This window comes from Tyto alba, unplaced genomic scaffold, assembly GCF_018691265.1.
Source record: "Tyto alba isolate M040663 unplaced genomic scaffold, T.alba_DEE_v4.0 Super-Scaffold_3, whole genome shotgun sequence".
NCBI classification, from domain to species: domain Eukaryota; kingdom Metazoa; phylum Chordata; class Aves; order Strigiformes; family Tytonidae; genus Tyto; species Tyto alba.
Window position 1 is genome coordinate 9,434,117 of NW_024881304.1, and position 13,108 is coordinate 9,447,224.

The following is a 13,108-nucleotide window of genomic DNA, read 5'->3' on the forward strand; positions in this document are numbered from 1 at the left end:
TTCTTTCCCTCTGTTGTAAGTTCTCTCCTTCACCCTAATGCATATATTGTTGTGTCCTCACTTCATCTGCATCTGCTCTGCCAATCAGTCTGTGGTGGTTTCTCTTGCAGCATAGACTGTCCCCTGGCCATCCTACTCATCTGGCTTTTCAGGAGTGGCTAGCTCACTGCAATCAGATGCCTTATCTCAGCTGAGATCTTGTGGACAGATCTTCTGCACAGTAGTGCTGGTGCTTCTCCGGCCCACTGGAGAGTTTTTTTGTGACCTTATTTGTCCCTTTTTTCAGACTTGCCATGTTGATAACGTATGAGCATCCAGAGATCAACCAGTTTATCTAGGCTCTTCTACTGAGCTCCGCTATTGGAAAGGGATAACTAGAAATTCTTGTTAATCGTCTCTAAGTGCATGGCCATGCAGCTTTCTATGTCCAGACTTCATCTGGTTTCTGTTTAGCCAGTCTGGATGCTTCTCCAATTCCTTGTGGAAACTCAGGTTCTCCCTACTTTGACAGTTCCTCCAGGAGGTCAGTGTAGTTCAGAAGTCAGTTTGGATTCCAATCAAATGTAGACTGGTACTGGGACAAATTGCAGCAGTTTTAACTTGTTTCCAAAATGTCTCCAACTTGGAACACATTTCTGTTTTAACTTTAACTAGAAAACCAAAATGTAGTTATGCAGATGCAGCTGACATTAATCTAACTACCCTGCTCAACCCACTAGCCGATTTACAGACAGCTGTCTAATTACTTGGCAACACAAATGTTCAAGTGACCAGAACTAAGGTTTGTGGAGTGTTCGAGCTTTTATTCTCATTTCTTTTTTGTTTGGTTTGGTGATGTTTTTGTTTTTGTTTTGGTTTTTTTCCTTGCAAAATTATCACTCTGGTAGTGAATTCACTCTGATGGTAGTGCTGAGCTTTTTGGTGGAAAGGTGGTGGAGAGGAAAGCAGAACATACATTTTTGTAGACACTGGTTTAGTCTGGCAGTCCTTCATTAGTAATCCACATGTTAGTCTATAGCAGACCATTGTGACAGTACTCCTATTACCGGCTCCTGAAGATGCTTTCTGTCATGTACTGTGCAGCTGGTCTTTCAAAATAAAGAAAAAGAGATAAAAAAGCATCCATATATGTTGTGTAGCATTGGAAGCATTTTTTAAAGAAGTGTCCTCTTGTTTGTTAACTTCAGAGTGGGCTTCTAGGCGAAAGAGATGGGGATTACAGCCCAGGGCGTCTGTAGCAGCTTTGCTGAAAGACGTGCAAGAAGATGCTCTGTGTACTGAACCGAATCTCTGTCCACTAGGTTTGAGAGCACTGTGCAGGTTGGCAAACTGCAGGACCTTATCAACCGAAGTAAGATGGCGAGGTGTAGAGGACGATTTGTTTGCCCAGTCATTCTGTACAAGGGAAAGGTAAAGCTTCATGGGTTACCTGTCTTAACTTAGAAAATGAACTTTCTCCCTGCCGTTTGAGCTCTGCAGCCACGTCTTCAGTTGGTTGTCATCTTTCCAAATGCTGTAAAAGTCTGTTCTTAGGTACAAGCCTGCAGCCTGTAGTAGTGCGTAGCATTTGCTGTGTAGGCTGCATAAATCATCTGTGGGGACTTCAGGCTATTTTACCCCACCATGTCATGAGCATTGCACCAAAGAGCTAATATTTTCTCCATATATGTGTCCCTTCTGAAGGACCAAAGATATTTGGTCTTTGAGAGGGGAAGGACAACTGTTGTCAGTTTCTGCCCCTTACTCTTCCCAGCAGTGAGCTCCCTTTGAATAACTTTTCTCTCTAAAGAGAAGTTTCCCTTGTCTGTTCCCTGGGGAGGCAATTTTGAATAAATGGTCTTATGAATTTGTGGGTTTGTCTGCAAGGGGATCTGTAAGAAAATTAAATTAGATTCATCTTTATGTGGATTACTTAAACTGTATGAAGCCCTGTAGGAGTAGTCTCGTTTGGAATTTAAGTAGCTTAATTCAGTTTTAGTTCAATTTTGCAACACTGTGTGAATAGTAAAATCATACCTGTGACAACTTTAATCTAGCGTGACTGAAGCCATCGTGGGCTGAACCTGCTGACCTTTTTCTGCAGGAGTGAACTGCCTGGAGTCATACTGGGACCATCCATAATCTTATCCACAGAAATGTGGAAATAAGGCTCAAGCAGGGTATTAACAGAGCATGGACATTGCTAACTTGGCAGGAATCGACTCTATTAGGGAACTGGAGATGAAAGTGGGATTTAGAAACTAGCTACAGATAAAGGCACTTGGGAGTTTGATGTGTTTGGAGAACTCGATCTGGACCAGGGTCCCAGGGGAGACTGCTGAGAGGCATTAGCTGTAGGTACCAACCATTTCTATGTACTGTGACAGCAAATAGGCCAGAGACCTGATAAGTGAAAGACTCCTGGAGCATGTGTGGTTAATAACAAAATCTTCCTCCAGCATATTTGCAGATCAGCAACACTGGCTGGCTGGGGAGAGCTCTATGGGCGCACTGGCTACAACTATATCTTCTCAGGTGAGTGAGGAGCCATTTGTTGCTGTCTACCTGGTAAGGCTGGTCAGTGCTGGGACACAGGAGAGCAAGCTCTTCCCGAGAGCCGATGCAGAGCTCTAGTGTGGACCTGCTTGAATCAGGCCCTGCATAACAGAGGAAAGACTGGAATCTCATCTGCATTTCCAAGCACTATACTACAGGACAGAGTGCCGTAGCTCATAAGAAGCAGTGACACAAGAACTTGAGGCTGAAGAGTGAGTTATGGGAAGCATGTAGGCAAGTAAGGCAGCCCAAAGGATTCTGGATACTGATTCCCAAACATCAGGGGTGGGAGTAATGAAAGAAAGAGGATAAGAACTTGCTGTTGCTTGGCTAATCATTGAGCATCAAATCCTGCCAATGGTGAGATATTCTGCACTCTAGGGAAAGCTCTTCAGGGGATTATTGGTTGTCTGTAGTGTGGGAGATGAAGCTTGGCTTGACAAAGCACTATTGGGGTGTCATTCTGGGTGTCAGTAATGGGCTTGACTTGCCTAGGTCCTTTGCAATGACAGCGGGGTTACGTTAGAAAAGGGGCTTTTCAGGAAATGTGGGGAACTATTGAGAGCACTTGTGTGTGGAGAGAGGGCGCCAAACCATGACATTTTTGGGCATGTGCATGTCTTGTCAGAATGAGGATTGTGTTGGTTTACACAATCTTCGGTTCTTACTGCTTTCTTTGCAGGAGGTTCTGACGATGCTTGGGCAGATGCAGAAGATATTTCAGAGGAGGATTCTGCACTTAGGTTTGTATGCATCACTGGGATGGGGAAAAGGGAGTTTGGACCAAAGCTGACTGGCTCAGCCACTGAATTCTGCTCTTTCTTAGGCTGGGGTTTAGGTACAGGCTTGAGACCATCACCAAGCTTGGAGTCTTACTTTCCTTGCTTTTTCAAAAGAGTATTGAGTGCTACTGGCTGGCTGAACCCAGTGTAACTGGAGCCTGCTAATCTCTTGCCAGAGGGAAGGGCTGGAGACAGGAATATATAGAGCCATTTAAAAAGATGTTTGAATTACACAGACGTGTTTCCTTCATCAAAAAGTACATCTTCAGGATGGAGAAATTGTTCTGTATGTTATGTGCTTGCTGCTGAATAGAGTAGGACATGGGGAAGGGACCCTAAGCACAAAGTTTGCAGTGTCAGTTCACTGCAGAGTTTGACTCTGACCTGTGGAGACAAGGCTGGTGCTATGCGGCTTATGGCTATAAGCAGTTCAGGGAAGAACTGTGGCAGTATTGTGCAAAGAATCAGACGCAATGTGGTCAGTCTTCCATGCTCATCTTGTTTTGCCTTGTTCTGTCTTGCAGAAATGCAGACTCCCAGCTGTTTGACAAGGTCAGAGGGCATGACATCAAGCTGCTTCGATACCTGTCTGTCCGATATATCTGTGACCTGATGGTGGAAAACAAGAAGGTGAAGTTTGGCTTGAAGTGAGTCGGTTCATTTGCTTTTCTGCAGGGTTTGGATTGCAGCTAGTGTAGCCTCTACGTGTAAATTGCTACTGGGCATGCACTCAGCATCTTGGGTCCAGTCCCTGGAGGAGCACTACAGCAGGATCAGTTAGTTGAGGCTGTAAAGAGAATCCCAAGGTTTTAGGCCAAAGAAAGCTGTATCGGTGGGCAAGATAGCTGCTTTTGTCTGTCTTTTGCAGTCTGAGCAGGTTTTCTCTGTAGAGCTTACAGTGATGTGCTAGTCACCCCTTCAGAAAGGGGAGAATAAAGGAGCCCTCTGCTTGCATACAGGAATAGAGGGTGATGTTTCTTCTGGTATTTCTCTCAGGGGAAAGCTTTAGTGGTTTTGGGCTATACCTATTTATTTGGATGTGATGAGTAAGTTCTGCCCCTGCTTGCTAATGAGTCAAGTCATTTTGCCAGGAGACATGACAGGTAGCTTTTTGGGAGCTGAAATCTCTGTGAAAAATATTCCACAAATGTCTGCTGTTTTCCTCTTGTTCTGTGCAGTGTGACATCATCCGAGAAGGTGGACAAAGCTCAACGTTATGCTGATTTCACGCTTCTCTCCATCCCATATCCAGGTACAGGACTGATGTCCAGAGGGACTCCCAAGGGACAGGTGACAATCCGTTTCTGGGGACTGGGAACTACCTGAGTGTGTGGTGAAATGACTGTGGCTTGCTGAATGTTTTCCATGCTCTCTCTGGAGAGAAGCTCTTTTAACCGAGAACAGTACAATGAATCTGGATGCTCTGGCAGTGTGAGTCAGCATTAGGCACTCTTTGAGGTGGCAAAATAATTTCTCAGCAGTTCTAATTAATTCAAGCGTGGAGAAAAAAATCCCAGAGGTGGAGCTGGGGTTAAGATGGCCTTTGACAGCCTTGCAACTCCAAATTACTACTTGATGCAAAATATATATCTTGCTCCATGTTATATAAAACCCCAATTCTTAAGAGTATTTCCTAGTTCTAGTGTTCCAGAGCACCACTGTAAGATATCCCCAGTGCTAGGCAGAACTGTTAACCTGAGCCTGTAATGTGCGACTGAGATGCAGACCGCTCCAGCCCATCTCCCTGGCTATATTAGTCCCTGTGCCTAGCAACCACTGCTGGGTCACTTGCTGCACTCTTAAAGATGAGCTGAATATTGCTGCCTGCTGATGTCAGGCTCGGTGATAGGATTGGATGTGAGACTGCTGTGCTTGAGGTCTCTCTGCAAGAAAGGGCTCTTCTTTTTCCCTTGTGCGCAAAGAAAGGGAGAGGAGGGAAAAAAACAACAAACAAAACAAAAGAACCACCCAAAATGCAATAAAACTGTTGTGGATTATTCAAACCCAAGCTTTTCCTTGATTATTAGTTGTTGCCCTTAAATGTTTTTTTTTTTGTATTCTAAAAAAGCTGTATTTCCTTTCATACAGAAATTAGTGACAGTTCAGAGAAGCTGCATGAAGATTTCTATAAAGTTTGCCATGCACGTTACCGAGGTGTACAGGAATAAGAAGAGTATTACTGGTTTTTGTAGCGCATAGCACAGGTATATGTTGTTGCTGTATGCCTCACCAAATTTAGAACATGAGAGAGACGGTGTACACAGGTCTCTTGTAGGGTTTGTAAAGAATAAGGAAGAAGAGACTCTGTAGAGTTAAGCTGTAGAGTTATTACTGTATGGGGTTCTGCATATTGTATGCAATATGCAGTGGTGGTCCTTCCTCTTCTTCCATCTGGGACAGTTGCTTTTAGCAGCTCTTCACTGCCACACTAGAGGTAAACCCTATAAAACTGGAAATTCTCCCTGCAGATGTTGCCTGATTTCGTCAGTGCTGGTCCATAGCAGAATGTTGTCACTCTGTTAAATCAAAGGCATATGCACCGGCAACCCCTCTAGTAACTGGCCAAATGCCGTAATTCATTCTTATTGAAGTTTCCAGGTTTGCACTAGAAGAATTTCTGGTTTGTAATTTGCTTCTAAAGTTATTCTGAGATCCTGTTGTCTTAGGTGAGCAAGGCAGTGTCCAGACATAGAATCATAGAGTTGTTTAGGTTGGAAAATGCCTTTAAGATCATCAAGTCCAACCATTAACCTCGCACTGCCAAGTCCACCACTAAACCATGTCCCTAAGCACCACATCTACACATCTTTTAAATACCTCCAGGGATGGTGATTCAACCACTTCCCTGGGCAGCCTGTTCCAATGCTTGACAACATTTCCAGTGAAGAAATACTTCCTAGCATCCCATCTAAACCTCCCCTGGCACAACTTGAGGCGGTTTCCTCTTGTCCTATTGCTTGTTACCTGGGAGAAGAGATCAACACCCAGGTCACTCCAACCTCCTTTCAGGTAGTTGTGGGCAGCAATAAGGTCTCTCCTCAGCCTCTTTTTCTCCAGGCTAAACAACCCCAGTTCCCTCAGCCACTCCTCATAAGACTTGTACTGCAGAACCTTCACCAGTTTCATTGCCTTTCTCTGGACACTCTTCAGCACCTCAATGTGTTTCTTGTAGTGAGGGGCCCAAAACTGAACACAGTATTTGAGGTGCAGCCTCACCAGTGCTGAGTACAGGGCACTATTTCTGATAGAAGCCAGGATGCTGTTGGCAGCCTTGGCCACCTGGGCACACTGCTGGCTCATATTCAGCCGGCTGTTGACCAACACCCCCCGGTCCTTTTCCACTGGGCAGCTTTCCAGCCACTCTTCCCAGGCAAGCATTGCATGTGGTTGTTGTGACCCAAGTGCAGGACCCAGCACTGAGCCTTGCTGAACCTCATACAGTTGGCCGCAGCCCATCGATCCGGCCTGTCCAGATCCCTTCCTACCCTCATGCAGATCAACGCTCCCACCCAACTTGGCGTCATCTGCAAACTTACTGAAGGTGCACTTGATCCCCTCATCCAGATAGTCAATAAAGTTATGAAACGGAACCGGGCCCAGTACTGAGCCCTGGGGAACACCACCACTCCATTCACCACCATTCTTTGGGCTTGGCCATCCAGCTGTTTTTTTACCCAGCAGAGGGTGTCTTGGGTTAAAATGGGGTACCTGTAGAAGCTTTTGTGCTCTTCAGTGCAGAAACCCCCCTCTTTTCCATTTGACTGGTAGTTGGCATTTGTAGATGCTAATACTTATTGCCATAATCCCCCATTCTTTGCTTTAAGCTATTGTTTAATTGGAGTTAAATCTCAACTGACAGATTGCTTCCTGACTGTGTGTTTTTGAGGGCTAGTTCTGTCCTTGCACAAAGATTTTTTTTTTTTTTTTTTTTTTTCCATTAGAGTTACTTGTGACTTGCAGGGTAAGAATCATTTCAGTGCCTGGCACAGGAGTATCTTGGTAATGTGGGTGCTGGGGCACACACAGGACACTGGGAGAGGTGTTGCATGTAGCCTGCAGGCAGCCACAGTGCTAATAGTGCTGCTTGGCTGTGACTAAGTGACTGCAGTTTGCAGCAGAGACTTCAGATGGTTGTTTGAGAAGAACAGAGTCAAAGGACAAACTTCAGAAGAGGAAGGCTTGGGGGAAGCCTTGGAAGTGGTTATGTACCTGCTTCCTTCAGATAGGGCAATTTGCGTGTTTGAAAGAGGAGATTTAAATGTGAGAGAAATCACAGCCACCTCTGACAGAGCTCTTTCTTGATACCTGCAGCAGATGCTGTGTGAAAGTTGGCTTTCCCCAGGGCTCTGCCAACACCTCCTTTTGCTGGTTCCTTCTCACTCAGCGTGTCAGTCTGATGCCTTAGATCTGTCCAAAAGCCAGTGGCCCTGGAAAGCATAACTCCTTGGTGAAACCTCTTGTTTGGGAAAGAATTAAATCCATCCCTCAAACTTCACATTTGCTGTGTGTTTGGAGTTTGCCCTTTGCTGTGTGAGTGTGTTCACTGCTGAGTGCTCTGGGTTGTTGATGCTAGGAGGCCATGCTGCACACTGATGATTGCTGCTCTTCTCTTCCCGCACGCAGCAGTTTTGATTGGTTTGGTGCTCTGGAGCCTGGGGCTGCCAGCACTTCCAGTCCCACAGGGCACTTCAGTTGTTAGATATCAGTTAGCTGAATGGTTGTTCATATCTCTTTTTCTTGCAGGCTGTGAGTTTTTTAAGGAGTACAAAGACCGGGATTATACAGCTGAAGGTCTCATATTTAACTGGAAACAGGTACACGGATGCTACAAAATGAAGAGCTGTGGGCTTTACTGGGCTTAAGTCTTGCCTCAGAGTTCATGAGCAATGGTGTATATGTGATGTGCTCATTTCTGGTCAAAAGGAGGAAACCAACAGGACAAACAAAACAGAGAGTGAATATACTAAATTATTCATTGTGAAATTCCTGTGTAAAATAAATTAATCGTTATCCTGAAGTCCAGGATGTTTGACCTCTCATGGTAGGTATGGGTTGCTCCTGCTTTTGAATCTGATATGTTATTGATAGCCTCTGTCCTCAGTCCTGTCTTCATATTCTGCCTCCTGCTGAAGGATGTGGTTCAGTGGAGGAGCCCTACAGGAATTCAGAAACTAACATGCCTTGTCCCTGACTTTCACCGTTGGGAGCACCAAAAAGCTCCTCTTGTCCACTAGTCCTTCTAAGAAACTATGAGTTAATTCTTACCACTTCAGGTTTTTGCATCCAAAGATGCTTTGCTGAGATGTTTTCTTCTAGATGCACCATTTGGCATTAGTTGTTTTGTTTTTTCTGGAACTCGCTGCATTCACACTGTGGCTTTTCTCTGACCAATTACATTTGGCTTTTTTTGCAGGATTATGTAGATGCTCCATTGACTATCCCAGTCTCTCTGACCCAATCTCTGAATATTGATTGGAGCGAGTACCAGGTGAGAAAAGCAGGGGTATCTGGGGGAGGTCAGAGATTCATTCAGGAAGGATTGGTAAAGATTTGAAGTCTGACTTGCTCCTGTTGCTGTAATCTGGCTCACTTCATACCATCCCAGTGGGAGAAAAGCTGCTTACTTGACTGCTCAGAATGGCAGTGGAAATTCTTTACCCAAAATCTCCGTGGCTTGGTGTGTCCCAAGGCAGCTGATTGTAACATCAAATCTTTTTCTGTAGCTTGCATAAAGCTTGCAATCTGTTAGGGAGATCTGTTGCTAACAAAGGTAAGGAACATGCCAGGAGACGGAAAGCAGGATTACTTGTTTGCAATCTTAGTTTGGCATGTGCCTGCAGTGGGCAGACTTCCTTGGCTGTGGAGAGTCTTGAGAGAGGTCAGTCTTCCCTCATGTGAGCAGTAGCCAAGTGACTGGGCACCTTCTTCATGGGTGTGCAAGGTGCCTGTCCTATGGGAGATGAGTAGAAAATCATACTTGACCGTAGCATATCTCCATTCCTTGTTGCTGTGACAGCATCACAAATGATAATTGAACTCTCATGTTTGCCCAAGCTTCAAGGCTTACCTTTGTTTGTACCAGGGAGCATCACATTATACTGCTGATTAGTGTGCTCCATTTCACACATCTGTGGACCTACCAATCCCCCCAGGTTTTGTAATGATTGACTGTGCTTGAGCGTGTCATGCCCCTGTGCTCTGTGGCTGGAAGCACCACAGAACTAGAAGGGCTCCCTGTGCTGGGCCAGTGTTTGTCAGTCAGTGATGTAAATAATGTTTAAGTGCCAGCATAAGCAGAATCACAGAAAAGTAGCTTGCGGTGTTGAAGCAGAACTAATGGGACCACAGCTTGTTTATGGCTAAAAACTTGTTCACTAGAATACTGAGCAGCCAGTATTTTAAAAAGGATATTAAAAATTGAAGAGGGTGCAATAAATAGATGCAGAAGTGATCTGAGGACTGGAGAAGGTGCTTCACTTAAAGCTGAAGTTCTCAGTCTGTTTAGCTAATCACAAAGGTGATGGAGGGTTGACTTGATTAATGTGTAAGTACATTTGCAAGGAGAAAATACTAATTCTAAAGCACTCTTCAATCTGGGCAAGAAAAGCTGCACAGGAAGCAATATCTGCAGTCTGAAATCAGACCTTCAAATTAGGAAAAGCAGTCTTGTGTGTTATTTTTGAGGATGATCTGTTGGAACATGCTGCCAAAGGAGTGATGAGCTGTCACCCCTAGTTGAGGTGCTTCTCTGGGCAGAGACATTGCCAAGTGCAAGCTTCAGGCTGTATTTGGGGCAGCTGAACAAAACTTTCCAGTTTGTGGTATAGAGAGACCAGACTGGATGAGTAGATGATTCCTTCTGGCATAAGCAGAAGATTGAGTTGAATTGGGCAGATAAAAGACTTTGGAAGTATGTGTTTTTCTGCCCCAGGCTGAGTGTGTTCCCCATTTCCTTACTCCTTTGTTGCTGTGCAGGCTTCACAGCAGAGCAATATGTTCTTTGTCTGACAGTAATCTTAAGTGTGGTTACAAGCACACGTGCACACATACAAGCACACGGCAAGTGTTCTGTTGTGGTCAGATGTCACTTATACCACTAACACTGTCACAATGAAACGTGTGGCCTTCTCCTTGCCTGTTCCTTGCCAGTGCTATCCTATTTTCCTTGAGCTAGCTCTGGCTCTGATCAGGCCACTGAAATTCCCTGCATCTTCTCATGACACAGTGGTCGAGTGGTGTGCTTGGGCTCGTTCTGATGTTTTTCACCTGCATCTCTTGTAGTGCTGGAGGCCTCTGAGTTCAGAGCCCTTCTGTGGTGCTGCTGCTACTTGGGCGTTACTGCAGAAGTCCAGTGCCTGTCTGGAGCAGCTGGGGGTGGGTCAGCCCTCTGCAGGCAGCCTGCTGGGACCATTTACAAGGGCCAGAGAGTTTTGAGCAAAGCGCTTGGGTTGTGGGAATGGGCTGCTGGCCTTGGCCTGCTCACCCCATTGTGCTACTTGCATCACGTACACAGCTGTAGCATGGCTGCTGAGCCATTTGGTTAAGTGCCTGCGTGCGGGGGGGCTGCAGAACTGGGTCAGTGCTCAGCAGGTGTTTGCTGGCTCACGTTAGTCTCTCAGAGCATGGTCTGCTTGGAGCTTTGGGGCTGCAGGCAAGCAGGTTCTGTGCCAGCCAGGCAGACAGTAGAGATGTTTTTTTGTTTTTTTTTTTTTTTTCCCCCCTGCCTAGTCTTTTGTCCCGGCGTGCCTTATGCCAGAGGATGGGGGGATTGATTAGAGCAGCAAGGGGAATGTCTGTCACTGTGAGGGATGGCCACAGAGTTACTTCTGCTTTGCTATTCTGGATAGAGAAGTCAAAAGCATGGCAGGCTCTGAACTGCAGAGTAGCCTTTTGCAATGGGCAGACCCTTACCATCATTTTTCTTTCTGCAGAGCTGGGACCTTGTACAACAGACACAGAACTACCTGAAGCTGCTGATCTCCATCATCAATAGTGATGGTAAGGCAAATTCCTTGCTCCCAGTGCTCTAACTGGAGCAGTTGCTGTCTCCAGGAGAGCAGCTGATGGTGTTAGTGCCACTGTGGATCAGTTCTCAATACAGAAGAGTCGCTTTATAAAGATCTTTGCTTTCTTCAAGGCAAGATGATGGTCCTAGCATCTCGGGGTTCTAGCTCACCTCTTAGAGGGGAACTTTCTGATCCCTCGTCCCAGGGATGGAGGGATATCTGAAAATTTTACCTAATGTTTTACTATTTTAAAGCTGAAGAGAAGAAATATTTGTTCCTCTGCTTGTTGACTGTTGCTCTTATTTTGACGGACACCTGTGTTTTGTCCCCCCAGCTCAGGGTCTCATTAGTTGTCTGTTTAAGAGCCTCTTCCATCCTCTTGTCATCACAGCCACCCCCACTCTTGGAAGGGTGTATATTGCCCTATGTTGTCATCCTATTCCCTCTGGGCACTGTGACTTTGTACCTAGCACTGTTAGATAGATGGAGCCTTGGCTGGCTCTGCCAGCACAGCCAGCTGCAGACTCTTCTGCAGTAGTTGTGTTGGGACACGCCGTGAATTTTCTGGAGGGCATAGGAGTTGTCCTGTGTGTGCCTCTGCTCAGTATGTATCAGTAGGAAGGCTGGTGAGACTGAATAATTGTTCAGTTGGAGCAGGTTTCTCTCTGACATGGGGATAGATTGTGATAGTGGGTTACAACTGGGTATGTATTTATTCTGGGTAGCAACAATGATGTTCATACCTAGTGACTTCATGTCCTGAGCAGCTGTCAGGACCAGGACAGCACATCAGCTGGGGCTGCTGACAATCCAGGACACTCTGAGCAATAATTTGGCTGCCATATTCAAGACAAAATGTTCTGGCTTGGTGGCTGAGCTCTGCTCTTGAGCCTGGGATACGGGGACAGAGGGTAGCTTGTCTCTACAGATTTACCGTAAAGAAAAGTCATTGCTCGTGTTGCAACATCCTTTTTTTTTCCTTCTCCTTCCTACCCCTGCCTGGAACAGATGACAGCGGGCTCCTGGTGCACTGTATATCTGGCTGGGATCGAACTCCTCTCTTCATCTCCTTACTGCGCCTCTCCTTATGGGCTGTGAGTACCCGGATGACTTGCTTTGCTTCTGGGGGTTTGGGATTGTTTGGAGAGTGAGTGACCGTGTCACCAGAAAGTGGTGGTGGAGCAGCTGATGTTCCTTTTGACTATCTTGGCTTCAGAGGTGGTGTGGATTGACTTTGATGTGGAGCCCAACTTGCTGTCCTACCATCAGACACGGTATCACAGGCAGGTAGAGCAAGCTGGGCATCTTGGATCACCATGACAGTTTTCAGTAGATCATGAATCCCCACGTCCCGACCCCCAGGGCTCCTACCTGAAGGCTGTTCTCATTTGCTTTACAGGATGGGCTGATCCACACATCCCTGGAGCCGTCTGAGATTCTCTACCTGACAGTGGCCTATGACTGGTTTCTCTTTGGGTAGGCACACTAACTTCTACTCGCATATACATCCCTGCACAGCAGGGGAGAAGCCTTCAGGCAGTCACCTTTGGTGTTTGCTCACAACCAAAGGTGGATGTTGGAGCAGCTCCCAGTGAGCTGTGACAAGAGGGACTGATGCATTTTTTTTTTACCTGGAGGCTCAAGTGTCTGACATTGACAGCTTGTGCTCTTCTGTTGATTCTGACTTCCAGCATGTGACTGAGCTTCCCTTGCTCTCTTTACAGGCACATGTTAGTCGATCGACTCAGTAAAGGAGAAGAGGTGAGTGTCTGGTCTGGGGCAGTG

At 45.9% G+C, this 13,108-nt stretch overlaps 1 protein-coding gene across 3 annotated transcripts in view; it reads left to right on the plus strand.

Annotated features, from left to right (window-relative positions):
- Positions 1–13,108, plus strand: part of MTMR14 (myotubularin related protein 14) — a 34,448-nt gene that overhangs the window by 4,455 nt on the left and 16,885 nt on the right. For all 3 annotated transcript variants that reach the window (XM_042799610.1, XM_032994921.2, XM_032994922.2), the window contains exons 3-13: positions 1,302–1,410; positions 2,439–2,514; positions 3,218–3,278; positions 3,842–3,964; positions 4,496–4,569; positions 8,061–8,131; positions 8,731–8,805; positions 11,249–11,315; positions 12,332–12,417; positions 12,723–12,799; positions 13,048–13,084. In XM_042799610.1, the coding sequence (XP_042655544.1) occupies positions 1,357–1,410; positions 2,439–2,514; positions 3,218–3,278; positions 3,842–3,964; positions 4,496–4,569; positions 8,061–8,131; positions 8,731–8,805; positions 11,249–11,315; positions 12,332–12,417; positions 12,723–12,799; positions 13,048–13,084 (801 nt within the window). In that variant the 5' untranslated portion in view covers positions 1,302–1,356. The remainder of the gene's footprint in view (positions 1–1,301; positions 1,411–2,438; positions 2,515–3,217; positions 3,279–3,841; positions 3,965–4,495; positions 4,570–8,060; positions 8,132–8,730; positions 8,806–11,248; positions 11,316–12,331; positions 12,418–12,722; positions 12,800–13,047; positions 13,085–13,108) is intronic.